Below are 18,737 nucleotides of genomic sequence, written 5' to 3'. Positions count from 1 at the left end.
TGGGAGCAAATACTTGGATTATACAGGTATCTGCTCCCCCCTGAAAGGTGCCAAATGTGACACCGGAGGGGGGGAGGAATCCGATCAGCAGAAGTTCCATTTTTGGGTGGAACTCCGCTTTAAAATAACAAGGGCAGATTATTAAATAGCTGGAAAGTTGAAAAAATGACTGAAGGTCCGCTTTAAGGAGCTTATAATCCAAGGTTCCTAACTCACATTCATACATACACATATTAGGACCAATTTAGACAGGAGCCAATTAGCCTGCCAGCATGTCTTTGGAGTGTGGGAGGAAACTGGAGTACCTGGAGGAAACCCACACAGGCACAGAAAGAACATGCAAACTCCAGGCAGGTAGTGCAGTGGTTCGGATTACGAACCAAGGACCCAGGTGCTGCCAGGCGGAAGTGCTAACCACTTAACCACTGTGTTGCCCATGCAACCTGTGGTACGTACCTGTGGTGTGTATTAACTGAAACATGGCTGTTGGCCATGGTAACTTACAGTTGGACAATCAGGGGGCTCCCCATGTAACTAAGGCCTATACATCTCCATCAACTCTTAGCTAAATAACCTCCAGGTTCACCTTACAAGTCAATCCAACCAAATGTGATATTTAAAACACAATCAAATCTTTACTTTATATCAGCTAAATACATTCCGGGTGCAAGGTGTTCACATTTTTACAGTTCAATTTCTTTAACCACATGCGACCGCCGATTTACGTCGGCAGAACGCCACGGGCAGGCAAAAGGGCGTACCCGTACGTCCCTTTGAAATGCCTGCCTAGCGGGCACACATGGTGAGGAGAGGCAGAACGGGGAGGTGCCTATGTAAACAGGGCATTTCCCTGTTCTGCCTAGCAACATGATAGGGATCTACTGCTCTCCGTCATCAGGAGCATTGATCTCTGTCATGTTGTAGTGAGCCCACCCTCCCGACAGTTAGAACACATCCAGGGAACACACTTAACCCTTTGATCACCCCCTAGTGTTTAACCCCTTCCCTGCCAGTGTCATTTATAAAGTAATCAGTGGCTATTTTTAGACCTGATCGCTGTATACATGTCAAGGGTCCCAAAATAGTGTCAAAAGTGTCTGATCTGTTCCCCGCAATATCGCAGTCATGATAAAAAATGCAGATCGCCGTCATTACTAGTAAAAAAAAAATAAAAATGCCATAAATCTATCCCCTATTTTGTAGACTCTATAACTTCTGCGCAAGCCAATCAATATACGCTTATTACGATTTTTTTTACGAATAATATGTAGAATAATACCTATCAGCCTAAACTGTGGAAGAAAATTTTTTTTTATATATATTTTTTGGGGCTATTTATTATAGCAAAATGTAAAAAATAATGCGTTTTTTTCAAAATTGTCGCTCTTTTTTTGTTTATAGTGCTAAAAATAAAAATCGCAGAGGTGATCAAATACCACCAAAAGAAAGCTCTATTTGTAGGAAAAAAAGGACATCAATTTTGTCTGGGTACAGCACTGCACGACCACGCAAATGTCAGCTAAAGCGACGCAGTGCCGAATCGCAAAAAATGCTCTGGTCAGGGAGGGGATAGATCTTTCCGGGGCTGAAGTGGTTAAAAAGCAGCCACAGCTGTAGTAGAAAAGTCTGTCGCCCCGTCAGCATGCAGCAGAAAAAGTTTCTTGCTGTCTGTGTGGGAACAGCGGTCTCCCTGTAGCAGTATGACATATCCAGTACTGAATCAGAGCTAGAGCTCCCCAATCTGCAGGGAGAATGGGCTTTACTGATTGGAGAGCTGTAGCTCTGACTGAGCAGTAGGAACTTTGCAGATTGGAGCGCTGTCACTCTGACTGTGCAGAGGGCGTGTTGGGCCTCTGTAGAGAGACCGCTGCTTCCATACAGAACACATGGCTAGGATGCAAGTTGCGGGGCATGGTTTTCTAAAACATAATGTATGTTTTTTTAATATTAGTTCAGTAAGTCTGGTGATTCATTGGGGTTGATTTACTAAAACTGAAGAGTGAAAAATCTGGTGCAGATTTGCATAGAAACCAATCAGCTTCCAGGTTCTGTTTTTTTTTTTGGTCACACTCCAATTTTAGTAAATCAACTCCGTAGACTTGCATTGTGTGAGGAAGCAGTAAAGCACAACAATGTCATGTATGTATGTATGTATGTATGTATGTATGTAAGTAAGTAAGTAAGTATGTATGTATATATATATATACATGTAGCAATAACTCTCGGTGGAGCTGCTGGTTTAAACGGGCTTGTTACCTTCACTCTCGACACCTCTGTTTCACCGGCACCGGGTCTAGGGTTCCGCTGAGTTTACCTCTGGACGATATAAGCACCAAACACTTGAGTAGATTTTCCAATGCTTTAATAAAACCGAACACAGGAAGTAGCAGGAAAGAGGTAGTAGGAAAGCTGCAGGGAAGCTCACATACCTTTCTGTTGTATTTCTTCAGAACCTTCTTTGAAATTGAACATATGCAATTAAATAGTCCCCCTTTTTTTAAGATTCAATCTTTGCCCGCCTGGATAGACATCTCTCACTTGCCTAGCAGCCAGCACGTAGCACGAACAAAAGTCTCTGCCACAGACTTGTTTGGAATAAAACCCGTACGATCCTCTGCCACAGGATGTATTGGTTTGTGGTGAAAGTCAGATACAGTACTTGGACCTTTAAGCCAACCCAGCAGTACTATACTGTGAGATTACTTCGGAATGCGTCCTCTAACCGAGTCACCAGGCCCCTCTCCAGACCAGCACTCTGCATGATCCTTCCATGACGGGTCCTCCCCTGGGATCTTCTCGGTTGTCCAGCCTCTTCACTCAGGATAGACAGCTCAGGACCATTCCTCCGCTGCTGTGGTAGGCCCAGACAGGCTTCTGGGCCCACCCACACGCCACAGCAACGCGAGCCTCCGGAACGGAGGACCACGAGGTGGTATTCCTAGTGCATACCTGTCGGCCAGGAGGGCCAGCAGGTGGCTGAAAAACAAACCCTAAAACATGGCGTTTGTCCCGTAAATACCCTCCCCCAGAATGCAACTCGGAGGACCACCTCCACCGAGTTATCTCCGGGAAAGAGGAGCACTCATACGCTTCAACACGTTGCTTTTCCAACACCTGCCGATGGTGACAACAACACCCACCAGAACAATGTGGAACTGCATGCAACGTCAGCCAAGCTGGAACAGAGGCAAATCTAACTTCCTATAATAAGCGACCCACTAAATTTACCTATCAGCGGTAGATAAAAATCTACCAGCGCTACATACATATATATATATATATATATATATATATATATATATATATACACACACACACACACACACAATATATATATATATATATATATATATATATATATATATATATATATATATAATCACATACCATACATAAAAAAAACATTTCTGTTGTTTTTGTGTTTTTATTGCAATAATGCTTTTTTTCCATAAAGGTTATTGCTATTTTTTTTCCCTGTGGAGCGTGTGTGCTTTTCCCTGCAGTCCTATTTTAATGCTTTGCCCAGTGTGACCGCTAGGTGGAGCTGCACCTGCCTCCTCGTGCACCTGGTTATGGAACCTGTTTTACTTCCGGACGCAGCGCGGCGCACTTCGGCCCTTTCCGCCCCCCACTCGGCTCTTTCCGGACACTGCACACATCTTCGGCCACCTCCGGCCCGCGCTCGTCCTTTTCCGTCACCGCTCGGCTTCCCCCACCCCCCTCCTCTCCGACAGCTCTTCGGCTTCGTCCGGCAAAACTCGGCTATCTCCGGCGGCCTCCCCGGTAACGGTCGTTGTGAGTTTAAATGAGCCGGAGCCGCCCGTGTGACGTCCTGAGAGCAGCCGACAGGCAGAGAGGTCCCCGGAGCGGACGAGGGAGGCCGGAGGATGACGGTACTGCAGGAACCCGTCCAGGTAACCGGCCGGCCCGGCACAGCCGCATAATACAGAGCCAGGCTTCAGGCCTAGTCCTAGGGGCAGGTAAGAGGGGGGCACCAGGAGAAGAGGGGGCGCTGGGACATACAAGACAAGCAGGGGGCCCAGGGAATGAAGAAGGGGCCCTAGAAAGAAGAGGTTGTGTGGAGTGAAGGGGGCCCCTATAGGAAGAAAGGGGTCCTAGGGGCTTGTAGGGGGCCCTATAGGAAGAAGGACCCTATAGAATGAAGGGTCTATGGAATGAAGGAGGGCCCTATAGGATTAAGTACCCTATGGAATGAAGGGGGCCCTATGAGATGTAGGGAGCCCTTTAAGGAAGACCCTATGGAGTGAAGGGGTTGTAGGGGGCCCTATAGGATGAAGGACCCTATGGAATGTAGGGGGTCCTTTAAGGAACACCCTATGGAATGAAGGGGTTGTAGGGGGCCCTATAGGATGAAGGACCCTATGGAATGAAGGGGGCCCTATGGGATGTAGGGGGCCCTTTAAGGAAGACCCTGTGGAATGAAGGGGGCTCTACAGGAAGAAAGGGGCCCTATGGAATGAAGGGTTGTAGGTGACCCTATAAAGAAGGGCCCTATGGGATGTAGGTGACCCTATAAAGAAGGGCCCTATGGGATGTAGGTGACCCTATAAAGAAGGGCCCTATGGAATGAATGGGATGTAGGTGACCCTATAAAGAAGGGCCCTATGGAATGCAGGGTCCTAAGTAAGAAAGGGGCCCTATGGGATGAAGGGAGCCCTATAGGAAGAACAGGGCCCTACGGGGTGTAGGGGGCCCTTTAAGGAAGACCCTATGGAATGGAGGGGGTTCTATAAGAAGAAAGGGGCCCTATGGGATGAAGGGGGCCCTATAAGAAGGACCCTATGGGATGAAGGGGTTGTAGGGACCCTATAGGAAGATGGATCCTATGGAATGAAATGGGGCCCTCATGGGTTGTAGGGGGCCCTATAGGAAGAAAGAGCCCCTGTGGGATGAAGAGGTTTATGGAATGAAGGGGCCCTATGGGAGGAGGCCGATAGTAGATGAACTATATAATTGGGGGAAGCCGTTCATCGCCCCTTTCCCGGCATATTCATACTCGGCACAGGTCATTGTTCTTCATCCTCCTTCCATCATTGGGGTGACATTCCTGGGGAGTATCTCCCCCAATAGCCTGCTGCACACACCACGTTCCTTTCCTGGTTGGTGGTCACCCCCTGATCACCTTTCTATAGGGCAGTGATGGCGAACCTTGGCACCCCAGATGTTTTGGAACTACATTTCCCATGATGCTCAACTACACTGCAGAGTGGATGAGCATCATGGGAAATGTATTTCCAAAACATCTGGGTTGCCAAGGTTTGCCATCACTGCTATAGGTGATCTGGCCTACAGCTCACCAACCCAATGACCAGCATGCAGGCTGGAAGTTTTGCAGTGTCGGGGGGGGGGGGGATTACAGGATACCCCAAAACGATGGAGAGGGTTTTCTCCACGCAAAACAAACTCGGCCCGACTGATCACAACTGTGACACGCCGCTGGTTCACTCCTGTATGTCTTCCTCTACATGATGTGTTTTCTCCCCCATTCTCCAGTGGTCCAAGGTCCTCTGATGGCATCGGTCGGGGGGCAGCATCTGCTGGGGGATCAGGTAAGTAAGAGTGCTTTTACTCTCTCCTTGACCTAAATGAGTGGTTAACCCTTGTGGTGCTGGCACAACCCCACTGCCAGGAGGAATTTTCAGATTTCCTGGAGTTGTGCTTTAAAGTGTAAGTTCACCTTTTCGGAAAAAAAAAAAAAGGTGAACTAATACTGTACACCCTCAACCCCTGGACTGCTGCCCGGCTACATGGGGAACTGACCGCTCATCACCCACAAAGGTAGGTACAACAGGGACTGGGGGGGGGGGGGGGGGTGTACAGTGTTCACCTTTTTTATTTTTTCAGAAAAGGTGAGCTTATACTTTAAAGCCCAACTGCAGGAAATCTGAAAATTCCTCCTGACAATGGGGCCGTTGCCAGAACTGCAAGAGTTAGCTGCTCATTTAGTTGTAGGGGAGAGTACAAGTTTTTGTGGACTGTCCCTTGGTGTCATCGCTTCCAGTGCAGGGCTATGGTTTCTGCATTGGTCTTGATGGCGTCAGAAGACCTTAGGCTGCTGGAGCATGTGGGAGAAGACTCTTTGAGGACCGATCTAGCAGAGGATGGAGGAGAAAGTAAGCAAATCTTTCTTTTTAGGCCTCATTCACACCATGGTGCAGGGACGTCAGTTGTTCTGCAAGGGCACAAAAAAAAAAAAAACAATGGTCTGGGGTCTTCCCAGCGCTGGGAAGATACCGAACTGAATGTGCAGTTGCTGTGACCGTTCAAGGCAAAGAAGTTTAGCCCCTTCCTTATCCACTTAAGCTGCTGACCATAGGTGCTCTATTGTTATCTCCTCCTGGATTACGGCTTTTGAGATCCATTAGCCACTATAGACAACACTTCCATTTTATAACATCTCCATAATCCCAATTACCCGGGGTGTTATCAGCTGATGGTCATCCATTTTTTGGAGCCAGAGTAGAGATAACCTTAGTCCCCACACAGCAATAGCTGACGGACGCGACGCCCTTTGTGCCCGGTCCTGATCTGCTGACGATCTCGGTCTCGCGGCGGTGGCGCCGAGATTCGGTTCTGGACCCCGGTGGCTAACCACTCTCTCCCTCCCCCTCTCCTGAATCGGATGCCATGTGATGTTGAACCTGCAATATTATGATGGATATACACCTTACCTCCAGCCCCTGAAGAAGAGGTCGCAATCACTATAAAATACCTCAAAACGCATTGGGCCTGCACTATTAACTAGCTCCTTTGCTTAAACAGCTTCTATGGGTTAAGTGGAGTTCCGTCAACTTTTGTATATCCTTGTTGTATTACCATCATTTGTACATTCTGGCATCTACAATATTTTTTTCGTTATTTGTTACTCTTTATTCAGTATGTGTTATGCTTTTAATTTTTTGATATAATAAAATTTGACATTTTTCATACATTTTTTGTTATACTTTTTGGAGACCTCTGCCCTTTAAAATCCCAATTAAGAGGAAAAAAAAATTTTCTATTAGTTCCAAGTCTAGGTCCGTTCTCAAATCTTGGAGCTGTTCCTTCTCCAGGGTACATCCAAGTTGCAGGCCTAAGAGGTAAAGGACATCTGAACTCTTCACATCCGCCTTAGGCAGCAGGCCTGGGAGGCCACAGCTGGATCCCTCACATTGGCATCCTCTTCAGGCAAAGCCTGGGAGGAAGGAAACTTCTAGAAAGGCTCCCCAAATATTCATCTCCTTGTCGGCCCACATTAGTGACAATAATACTTCTTGTGATTGGCAAGGATTAAATTAATATTCATGACCTATAAGATGGTATCGTCTTGCCTTGTGTACCAGAGGACACTCTTCAAAAGCAGGCAGAAATAAACCATGTCCTAGACTTATTACAGAGATGAAGTGATTTTTGTCCATTGGAAGGTTTGGGGGAAGATGATCATGGTGGTCGTGTCTGTGGCATTCATGGCTCAGCTGGTTGATCTTGTTGGGTACTTCCGTCTTATCGCATTATTTTCATTTTTTTATGAAATAGGACTATAGCAGAGCTCCCTTCACTTGCTGCAGAGATGTATAGATGTGAATGCTGGAGCAATGTGAGTGTATGGGTATCAGGAACTGATTTATGCCTTGTGGTGGACATAGATGTGAGATGGTTATTGGCCAGTCTGGAAGGGCTTGGTAAAACCTGGAGATGGTTGATATGTCTGTGGCCAATTCCTCTTTTTGTTATGTGGTTATTTATTGAGGTATCCGGTTGCTCTGCTCACCCCTCATACACTGTAAAGGCATAAATGTGAATACATAAGCAATACCAGTCTATGCTTTTATGACTTTCTGTGCTTTAAGGTGACTATAGACACAAAAGGATCTTTGGCCACTCCAGATTTTGGCTAGAGATGGCATTGTGTGGTTCGAAGAGCTTGTCTGACAGATCACTGAAAATGATTGGCTTTGTTGGATAATGCTGCCTGATTCCTATTTGGTTTTTGTCTGAGGTTTGCAGATGCTCTCCTCACCTACAAAGGTATAAAGACTCGTGCTTGGGTATTGCGAGCCTACGTGTTTGACAGAAGCAAATCTTCAGGCAGTGAGGTTGTCTTCATTTGTGCTTACAGTCCTGGTTCTATTTGTTGCACTGTTTTTACATTGGTATGTTTTTTTTTCTTTAAAATCCACTGTTTTGATACCAGTGAATCTATATCTGAAATGTCTGCTGGGTTGGATGGCTGTAGCCCATCTTCAGGGCACAGATAAGTACAGTACACTTAAGATGTAACTGGACATATTTTTTGATCAGCTTGGTTAGATTTTTTTTTTTCTTTGTTTTCTCCTAACATAATTCTATGTAGGGCTCCAATGCTTGCCCTGAACACATTTGTAAGGATAACTATAAACCTAAGTAAAGGATTGCGTTCTGGAAAATGATCACCATCTAGGTAAACAATCGCGTAAGAGATTGCATTCTCTTTGGAGAAGAGTGTGACTGGTCAATAAATTTGGATAGAGATATTGGATAGTTTGGAATCTATTGAGGTCCAACAACGTTTGCCACTTGAGCCCTGTGAGAACGGTTTAGTAAAACCTTTTATTCTTTTAAAAAAAAAAAGTATATGGATGAGGTGACCGAAATGGAAGAGTTAGCGTATATGTAGGGGCAATAAGGAAATTGGATAGATGACTAGTAAAAAGCAAAGGGGTACGATTGGTTTGTAACCAGAGAAGTGGGCATATCTGGCAGTTTGACAACTGTGACAGGTTAGATGTAAGGTTTGGTAACTGATGAGAATCACTGAGATACAAATAAAAGCCGATGTGGGAGGCGGAGGCCGGCTGGAGTGCCGGGGTTGGAGGCGGAGGCCAGCCAGGGGGCCGGGGTTGGAGGCAGAGGCCGGCCAGAGGGCCGGTGTTGGAGGCGGAGGCTGGCCGGTGTTGGAGGCGGAGGCCGGCCGGATGGCCGGTGTTGGAGGCGGAGGCCGGCCGGATGGCCGGTGTTGGAGGCGGAGGCCGGCCGGAGGGCCGGTGTTGGAGGCGGAGGCCGGCCGGAGGGCCGGGGGTTGGAGGCGGAGGCCGGCCGGAGGGCCGGTGTTGGAGGCGGAGGCCGGCCGGAGGGCCGGTGTTGGAGGCGGAGGCCGGCCGGAGGGCCGGTGTTGGAGGCGGAGGCCGGCCGGAGGGCCGGTGTTGGAGGCGGAGGCCGGCCGGAGGGCCGGTGTTGGAGGCGGAGGCCGGCCGGAGGGCCGGTGTTGGAGGCGGAGGCCGGCCGGAGGGCCGGTGTTGGAGGCGGAGGCCGGCCGGAGGGCCGGTGTTGGAGGCGGAGGCCGGCCAGTGTTGGAGGCGGAGGCCAGCCGGAGGGCCAGTGTTGGGGGCTGGAGTTGGAGGCCGGAGGGCCAGCGTTGGAGGCGGACCGGCGTTGGAGGCCGAGGCCGTCTGGCCAGAGGGCCAGCGTTGGAGGCGGAGGCCAGCGGTAGAAGCTTGGCAACAGTAGAGGGATGGATGGGTGAGGTTCTACAATTGAAATATGCTGGTTAGTATAGTTAGCAGCACAGGTTGAGATGGCTGGTTGATAGGTGGAGAACTAATAAGGAGTTTTGGAGGATGACCGAGAAGGAAAACGTTATTTGAGCGCTGATGGGAGAGGAGTTTGACAGTGGAAATGAGAGAACCATGGTTGTGAGCAGAGGAAGACACAACAGGGAAGATTGGAGAGAACAATGCATTATTAGTGTGCTGTGAATGGCATGACTGATAACAGATGAAACTATGGACTCTATGGATCAAAACTGAAACTAGTTGGACAAAACATTAAAGCGGTTGTATACTCCGCTTGGACGTTTTTACCTACAGGTAAGCCTATAATAAGGCTTACCTGTAGGTAAAATGATTATCTCCTAAACCTACACAGTTTAGGAGATATTCACCCTGCATGCATCAGCTGACGTCAGCGGCGCATTTGCGCCGTGCAGGTCTGGCGTATCGTGCCGAAACAGAGGACTCCCACATGTATGCGCTGGAGTGACATCATTGCGGCTCCGGCCACTCTCAGCGCTGGAGCCAACGACCCCAAAAGAAATGGCGAGGCAACATGTCAGCCCCTCAGCGCTGACTGGGGGGGTGGGCTGCGGAAGCTTTGTTCTAAGGTATTTCATAATGTGCACATATGCCATTGTCTTGCAGGGTTTTTTTTCTTTCTTTAGCGGTTTACTGCCGCTTTAAGCTTTGGTTCACATTCATACTATTCGACATGTCAAATTGCATGCCAAATCGGCGGCTATTGCCGGCAATGGTACCACCCAAATTGGTACAGCGCCGCACCTATTCCCAAAAGTAGTTCCTGTACTACTTTTGGCGACTTCGGGGTGCGATTTGTATAGACCTCTGTGCAGGAACCCGCCCAGATGACTCTGAAATTGCCTCCGAAGTCGGACTGACATGCGGGTATGAAATTTCAATCTCGCTGTTAGTGTGAACCTAGGCTAAAGCAACAATTTTGTTAATGAGAGGTAAATAGATGGATTAATATAAAATGACATAAAAATAATTGGTTTGATCAGTGCCAGGTGTTCTGGGGCGGGGTTGTTGGGTTACCTACGAGTGTAGGGACAAAAGCTTTTACAGATGCAATAATTAAAGGAAGGGGAATGGAATAAAAAGGGCTTTTGAACCAAGACTAGACAAGGACAAGAGCAGCTGGGAAAATAGAAATTTGAACCCCTCTGATGTATTCCAAAGGTTTTCACTCCTGAACATCACTCCTTGAAAATAACTGGACACCTTCACCACCATGTACAGTACAGTATCTGCTTTCTGGATATAGGTGACTATTACCATGATAGCAAAGTGCCACTTTACCATGATAGGTCAGCAGTATATAAGGGTGCTGGACTTAAAGGAATCTTTTAAAATGAATGTGGAGATATCCATTTGTGTAGTTGACATGCGTGAATGGTATACTGTTTTTTTTGTTTTTTTTCAAAAGAACAAATAAGAGTCCTTGCATGGACATGTTGAGAAGAAGTTGAGAGATCCAGGTGCCAAGTATGGTGCTGGCTTTATTCTTTATCGTTTACTGAAATGGTCAGGTTACAATACCAATACTACAGTGAGATCATCGGCCAATTGAAATATCCATGTTACTGTATAGAGAGAGCTGGGCCGTACACCAGTAGAATTTCATGAAGAGAACATTTTGAAGGAGCAGTTTGGAAATTTTTTCTCAAACGAAGTTCTAATGGTGAATGTGGTGTTTGTTGGGAAAGTCTATTCAATCCAAAAGTGAATACAGTATTTAAAAGGAAGCAAGATGTTGAAGAACTTTCTACTGACATTCAAGGCATTGAATGTACCAATAGTTTTTAAAATTTGCTGGTATATGGCCAGCTTTAAGGGCTCTCAATAGAACTACAGCTTTTTTTTTTTAATATTTATTCACGTCCCCTTTCTTCTGTAAAAATAGTCTTTACCTAGTCCAGCATTTGCGTCCATAGACACGAATGCCGGACTCGGCCCGGCACCCACGTCATTGGATTTGATTAACAGCAGCGGGAGCCAATGGGTGCGCTGCTATCAATCTATCCAATCAAGAGTCGGGACCCCGTAGAGAGAGGGAAAGCGCGTCTCCGCCGACGGAAATACGGGGGTCAGGTAAGTAAAACGGGGGGCTGGGGGGCCGGTCACTGCCAGGTGTTTTTTTTTCACCTTAATGCATCCTATGCAAAAAACACAAGGGTTTACAACCCCTTTTTAAAGTGGATTTTCACTGCATCTGAGCACCACAAACCAAAAACTTTATTTAACCATTTGCTTACTGGGCACTTATTCCCCCTTCCTGTCGTATTTTGAATGACAATTGCCCTGGCATGCAACACTTTACCCATATTACATTTTTATTTTCTTCAAACATATAGAGCTTTCTTTTACTGGTATTTAATCACTACTGGTTTTTTTTTTTTTTTGCTAAGCAAACAAAAAAATAGACTGAAAATTAAAAGAAAAAAACAAAAAAACACCTTTTCATAGTTTGTTATAAAATTTTGCAAACAGGAAATTTTTCTCCTTCAGTGATGGGCGGCACTGAAGGGCTCTGGTAGGTGGTACTGATTGGCAGCACTGATAGGTGGCACTGGTGGGCACTGCTTAGCAGGTACTGATGGGCACTGGTGGCTGTTCGTGTGTGGGACCAATGTCCCTTTTACATGAGCCGGTAATCGGCTTGTTTTTCTCCTGTTAGCGTGAGGAAACAAGCCGATTATCGGTTTCTGTTTATATCATGTGATCAGCTGTCATCACCACAGCGCAAGCACAGGAGGACGCCCATGTGCCCCCTCCCGGCAAAATAAAGCCCGCGCTGTAGCCTTCTTTCGGCTATAGCGCGCTCTTCAAGTGATTTAATTTATTTTTAATATTTAAAGTGGAGTTCCACCCAAAAGGGGAACTTCCTCTTTAAGCACTCCTCACCCCCTTACATGCCACATTTGCCATGTAATTTTTTTTGGGGGGGGAGGGGGAGAGTGGGTGCCTTCTTTTTAGTGGGACTTCCTGTCCCACTTCCTCCTCCCTCTTCACGGCCGCCTAGGCGACTCCTCCTTTCGCCCCTCCCTGCCAGCAATCTTCTGGGACACGTCGCAGGTCCCAGAAGATTGCTTGGTCAATAGCAGAGCGCAGTGCGCGCGAGGCCGTAAGCAGTCACGGACGGATGCCCACAGTTGCTATGACAGCGGAGAGGAGGGGGGAGAGGAGCGAGGCTCCGGGCACCCGCATCGCTGGACCGTGGGACAGAAAAGTGTCTGTTTAATAAAAGTCAGCAGCTACACTTTTTGTAGCTGCTGACTTTTAATAAACTAAAAAACGGGTGGCTCTCTGCTTTTACAGCATTATGTTTCTATGCTTTATTTTGCTGAGAAATCGCTTTGAAAAAACACCCCACTAGCATTTTTGGCTATGCCCATCTTGAGTTAGAGCAAATGATTCATGTAGCATTTACATCCTGGGATCCGTCTGCCCTTAGCTCAAGCATACAAGCAGGAGGGTGCACTTAGCGGAGAAAACCCCCTTCTCCTCTCCTCCACTCCCAAGGACTCCCGGGATGTATGACATCATTTGTCTAGGCAAGAAACTGAAGAACTGAGAAAAGTTTAAAACAAGTACAGTATACCTTCCAATCTCTCTACTAATGGTAGCAGCATAAGGATTCAAAATAATCAATGTTGATTGAAGTTCCACTTAGGAAAAAGTAAAAGGTATGTATAGGGTTAAAAAAAAGTGCCAGGAGTGGACTTTAGGGGATGGCAGGTCAGAGGTGTTATGCCTGGAGGGCTGCTTAAGTGTGTCTAATGGTTAGCCCAAAAAAGACAGAATGGACTGATATAGTGACATTCCTGTGTGAATACATGTTCTAAAAATGTCAGTATTTGTTATAAAAAGCCCCACCTCCAACCCCCACAGAGTACAGCTTTTATTGTATCACCATGAACACAAGGGCTTGCTCTGAATTGGGTGAAGAATAAAGGTCAGTTTAGGTTGGGGTGCTTCTCAAAGGTCTTCCTACCTAGAAAATTACTAGTAAGCTGGCCTGGGATGTTCTATTGGGAAAGCAGATTATGCACTAGGGTTGCGCCAATACCGAGCATTTGCACGAGTACTTGTACTTGTGCAAATGCTCCGATGCTTGACCCAATACCTGTCCGGAGGCCAGTACACCCGGCATCCTCAGTGTAGCGGGGTGGGCAGCCTTACAGATGATCGGTGCAGCGGTGGGGGGGCAGCTACAACAACCGATCTCCCTGTATAGATTTTCTGACAGCCGCTTCTCCTTCTCTCCCTCCCGTGGCTGTCAGGGAGATCGGTGCTTGTAACTGCCCCCATCGGTCATCTCTGAATGTCCCCCGGGTCCTCTTCTGGTCCCCCACATCCTCCTCTCCCCCTCCTCATCCTGGATCTGTCAGGATGGAGAGCAGAAGAAGGAGCCGGTAAATCTGTCATTTACCGGCTTCTTTCTTTTTTCGAATGCAGAGTCAGTGATCAATGGCTGTCCATACATAACTGAGCATCGTAAGCTATGTTTACAATGCTTCAATTTATGAATGGAGAGGAGCCCTGTGTCTCCTATCCATTCATCTTCAGTGCAGCTGAGGCTGCTGACAAAGGGACTGGGGAATCTGTGTCCTCAGTCCCTTTCCCTGTCTCAAAGGGGAGATGTCAGGGGTCTGTTTAGAAAAATTGTAATAAATATTTAAAAGTAAAATTGTGTAAAAAAAAAAAAAGACACTGTACACCCCCCCCCCAAAAAAAGGAAAACATGGTAAAATGAACAAAAAAATTAAATATTGTAAAAAAATTAATTGTAATTAAATTGTAAAAAATAAATAAAACTGACAGTCCATGCCTCATCAGTGCTGCATATTAGTGCCACTGTCATGTGACATTGAAATAAGTATCGGCGTTCATACTTGTACTCGGTCTTAAAAAAGTATTATCAGTACAACCCTACTATACACACACCTGCTGTACAGTGTCCTTGGCTGACCTGTCTAATAATATGGCTGCTCTCACGTCCCATATAAAGGTGTATGGTGGTATCAGGAGGGTACCACATTCTCTTCAGCTGGTGTACTGGCTCAGGAACTGAACCTAGCAAAAATGATGAACCTCTCTAATTATTCTTAATTGAGCCATTTTATAAAGTGCATCATTATGAGGTAGGTTATATAACTAGGATTTGGTGACGTACAGCGATTTCTGAGACTTGTCACACTGCAAATCAGTGCAATAATTGTAGACAATCGTCAGCAGACAGCTGCACAGTGCCTTCCATGGAGGGCCAATAATGACAGCAGCTGAATGTATTCAGGAAATAATGACCTCCCCCAATATTCCTGGCACATCTAGAAATTCACAATCATTTCTCCCAAGCAACTTCTGCAATGTTTTTATATAGCTGAATTTCCCTTCAGTCTTGTACAGTCTCTGTACTGAAATTGTTTTCTCTGATTTCACTGCATACTGTGAGCTTCTTACAGTGTACTTTAGAAGCTGCAGCAAGTCGGAGACTGGTTCCTGGCTGCCAGACAGCCAGCATTATCTAGTTCAGTGTTTGTCAATCTTTATATAGTCAAGGCACCCTTCAAAATGATGGACAGTCTTGAGGCACCCCATTCCTAAATGTAAAAACCGTTTTAATAGTTTTACATAATGCAGCAATATTCACACATAGGACACCCAACGTTAGAGGTGATTTATTCTTCCAAAGCAAATACACTTTTGCAAACTGGTACTGACAAGTATTATAATGTTTCTTTCTTCCTTAATTATTCTCCCATCACTCAGGACACTAATGTGACCCCAATGCTGATGGAGAGAGGTAATGGAGGGTCAAATAAAGATGCTCTACAGGCGACTGACATCCTTCTTATCAACTGATGATATCATTGGTTGGTAGGAGGACGGCACCTAGAAGGTTGTAATGTTGCACAATGAAAACCCAACTAAAAGGCAGCCTTCATCTGCCCGCCAGATTGTATACTGTTTTTGGTCAATTTCTAGGCATTTGGCCAAGGCAACCTCACGGCACCCTGGTTGAAAAAGGCTCACCTAGTTCTTTCCTCCCCACCCTGGCTGTCCCTGGTTTTTTTTTTTTTTTTTTTTTTTTTTTTTTTTTTTTCAGTTGTGAAGGCTTAGAATCATGGGTGGAGGTTGCCTAGTACAGTCAGTGTACAAATGCAGCCCACCTAGGAATGCCCATTCCTCCAAACTGACACCCACCAATCAAGGCTTTTTGATATTTGCAGAACTATTCCCAAGAGCCAGCCCACTGTTTGCATCAGTGCTGAGGACTCTTGAAAGGTGTACTGAGGCAGGGTGCCCCCTGCTGACTCCTCTCACACGTCACGATCTGCCTTCATTGCATACAGTGGTAATATAATTTGGTCTAAAATGAGGTATGTAATAAAAATGGAAAGGTTATCACTAGATCTGAAGTTAAATAATGAAATCCAGTTGGCATGTTGAGAGGAAAAGGAGGAACGAAGGAAGGCAGAATATAAGCAGACTTAAAGCGATTTTAAAGGCAGAAGATTTTTGATCTTAATGCATTCTAATACCTACCTGAGGTCCATCTAGATCCAGCGATGTTGGAGTATCTCTGCTGCCCGGGACTCCCCTTCTTATTGGCTGAGACAGCAGTGCGCCATTGGCTCCCTCTGCTTTCAAACAAAGTCAGTCAGCCAATCAGGAGAGAAAGGGGGTGGGCAGCGGCTCTGTTTCTGAACACAGGGAGCTGTGGCTCGACTCTGGTGCCCCCATAGCAAGCTGCTTGTTGTGGGGGGACTTAACAGGATGAAGGGGCCAGGAGCGCTGAAGAGGAGGATCCTGGCTGCTCTGTGCAAATCCACTGCGCCGGGGATTTAAGCTAATAAGTCTGTGTGTATGAGGTCTAAATGTTGCATTTAAGTGCTGGTTCACACTGGTGCACTTTCTGATGTGGCTTGAGTTGCACAGAATCCCATGACAAGGGGAACCGCATTATTTTCAATGGTGCCATTTGCATCAGTGCAACTCTGCAGTGCGATTTTGGAATAGGTTTCGGTGCTACTTTGGTGTGATTTTGTTCCATAGAATTTGCTAATCACATCCAAAAGTCGCACTACATAATCACACTGAAAATGGCATCAAAAGTGCATGCAATAGTGTGAACTGAACCTAAACCATAATCAATTTGATATGTTACATAGTATAGTAGTTGTTAAATGTTGATTTGTTTTATGCCTTATGTTTAATATTTACACGAGTCGCTAAGGCCCCTTTCACGCGGGGCAGATCTGCTCAGCGGAGTCCGCCAGCTCAGCGGGGGATTGCTCCGTTGACCTCCGCTGAGCTGGCGGATGACAGGTCCGTCTTCGCTCACTGAGCAGGGAGGGACCTGTCAGAGCGTGTCTGTTTTCATCAGATCTCATCCGATTCTCCAGACGGATGGTTGAATGTATCGCCATACGTCTCTCTTAATCGGATGGCAAGCGGGTGTCAGCGGACACATCTCCGCTGACACGTGCCTGGCCCGCTCGGAACCACCTGAAAAACGGACAGGCGGATCCGAGCAGGCTTATCGTGTGAAAGGGGCCTAAAGGTGACATTAGAGGATCTGGGCATTTATTAATGCAGGTTTATTGTGTAGGGAGCAATTAGGACGTTGCATTTACTGTTTTATGACACTAGTAATGTGAAATATGATTGGTCAATGGGACACTGCATTGTGCATGCTATCATTGTACTTTGCCTGGCTTGGTTGATATGAAGAAATGAGACCTTGCAGATTAGATGCTTATATAAGGAGAAAAAAAATTTTTTTTTTCTGCCTTGCTTCTGTGCAAACTGATACAAGTCATTCCAGTAAAGCTATTCTGTCTCAAAAGAAAAGGCCCCCTTTCACACATCAGTTTTTCAGGTGGATCGATTAGCTGGTCCATTCACCTCCTAAGGACAGGCGGTTGCAAATAGATTTGCCCGTTCCGTTTACACCTGCCTACCTCCCAGGTTCGATTCGGTCTGCTCAAAAAAGAAAAAAAGGAAGGGGATCTCTTCTCTTCCGTTTATGCAAATTGGACCAGAGGGTAGTCTGGTGTAATTGGACAATGGAGTCCGTTTACAACCTACCACCGATTGAGCCGAGCGGGGTCTGTCTGCATAAAACTGAGGGGACACAGAGCGGTCATCCATCAACTCTGCTTTGTCAGCTGGGGATCTGTGAGCAGATCCTCCGCTAATCAGAACAGAGTCCATCCTGTGTGAAAGGGGCCTAATAGTACTGCCACTAGTGACCGTGATATTCATTGTCTTGTCTTGCAGAGTTACATTAGCCAAAGAAACATCAGCATCCGGCGCTTATGGGTGTGTCCAAAACCTGTACCTTGTTGTCTCTGGGACACACTAGTGACATAGTGCTCAGTGCTGGAACCATGGTGTGCACGTTTACCAGACCAATTACAGTAATAAATACTAATACTTGGGTTACCTTACCTGTGTGTTTGGCTGTGGGAGAGGGTGTAGGCCTCGATCACATGGCCTTGTTTAAGTGTGCAGATGAACAGACACCCGTACACAGGGGTTCCCTGCATCCACGTGCAGGCAGTCCCATTCATGTCTATTGGGACGCAGTGGCTGTGGGCCCTTATTGGTCAGATTATATGTTTGAATCTGACCAAAATCTGAAGTCTGTGGTTAGCTTCAATCGTGAAGTCAGCAGTCATTCCTATTCTTAAAGTGATGCCTCTGATCAATTGTTAAGTGCACTTTTGAAAAGAGAGAGAAAACCCCTTTCATTTCCAGGTCGTCTCAAAGCCTTTCACTTTTGCTGCACAGCTTGGCTGGCATGTAGGTGTGAGGAAAAATAAAGGCAACTATTGTGGAAAAGAGGTAATCCATATACGGAATACTATCATTATGTGTGCCAACCATGTATAGTGGCAAAGACTAACTTTGATTACTACCTCTTTCTTCACTGTGATTCTCCTAGGTGCACTTTACCCCCAAATAACCCAAATGAATATAATACTCAGTTGTATTTCAGAAATGGAAATCATTTAAATTCAGGGTTCTAAATGTAATCGCACTTATTGAGCGGATGCAGAGTCAGTTCTCTCGGAGATCTTTAATCGACACCTAACCCGAGCTTCGCTAATTAGACAGCTCTAGCTCGGATGCGGTGGGGGCCACGTTGGACCACAGCAATGAGTCTTTACACACAGT

At 46.3% G+C, this 18,737-nt stretch overlaps 1 protein-coding gene across 2 annotated transcripts in view; it reads left to right on the top strand.

The window, feature by feature from the left end:
• The first annotated feature begins 3,624 nt into the window (after positions 1–3,624).
• Positions 3,625–18,737, top strand: part of CDC27 (cell division cycle 27) — a 53,768-nt gene continuing 38,655 nt past the window's right edge. Inside the window, exon 1 of one of the 2 annotated variants that reach the window (XM_073607632.1) lies at positions 3,625–3,914. In XM_073607632.1, coding sequence (XP_073463733.1) covers positions 3,888–3,914 — 27 coding nt within the window. In that variant the 5' untranslated portion in view covers positions 3,625–3,887. The remainder of the gene's footprint in view (positions 3,915–18,737) is intronic. The other variant, XM_073607631.1, reaches the window with a different exon arrangement.

This window comes from Aquarana catesbeiana, linkage group LG12 (assembly GCF_042186555.1).
Source record: "Aquarana catesbeiana isolate 2022-GZ linkage group LG12, ASM4218655v1, whole genome shotgun sequence".
NCBI lineage: Eukaryota > Metazoa > Chordata > Amphibia > Anura > Ranidae > Aquarana > Aquarana catesbeiana.
This window is presented reverse-complemented; position numbering and strand designations above follow the sequence as displayed.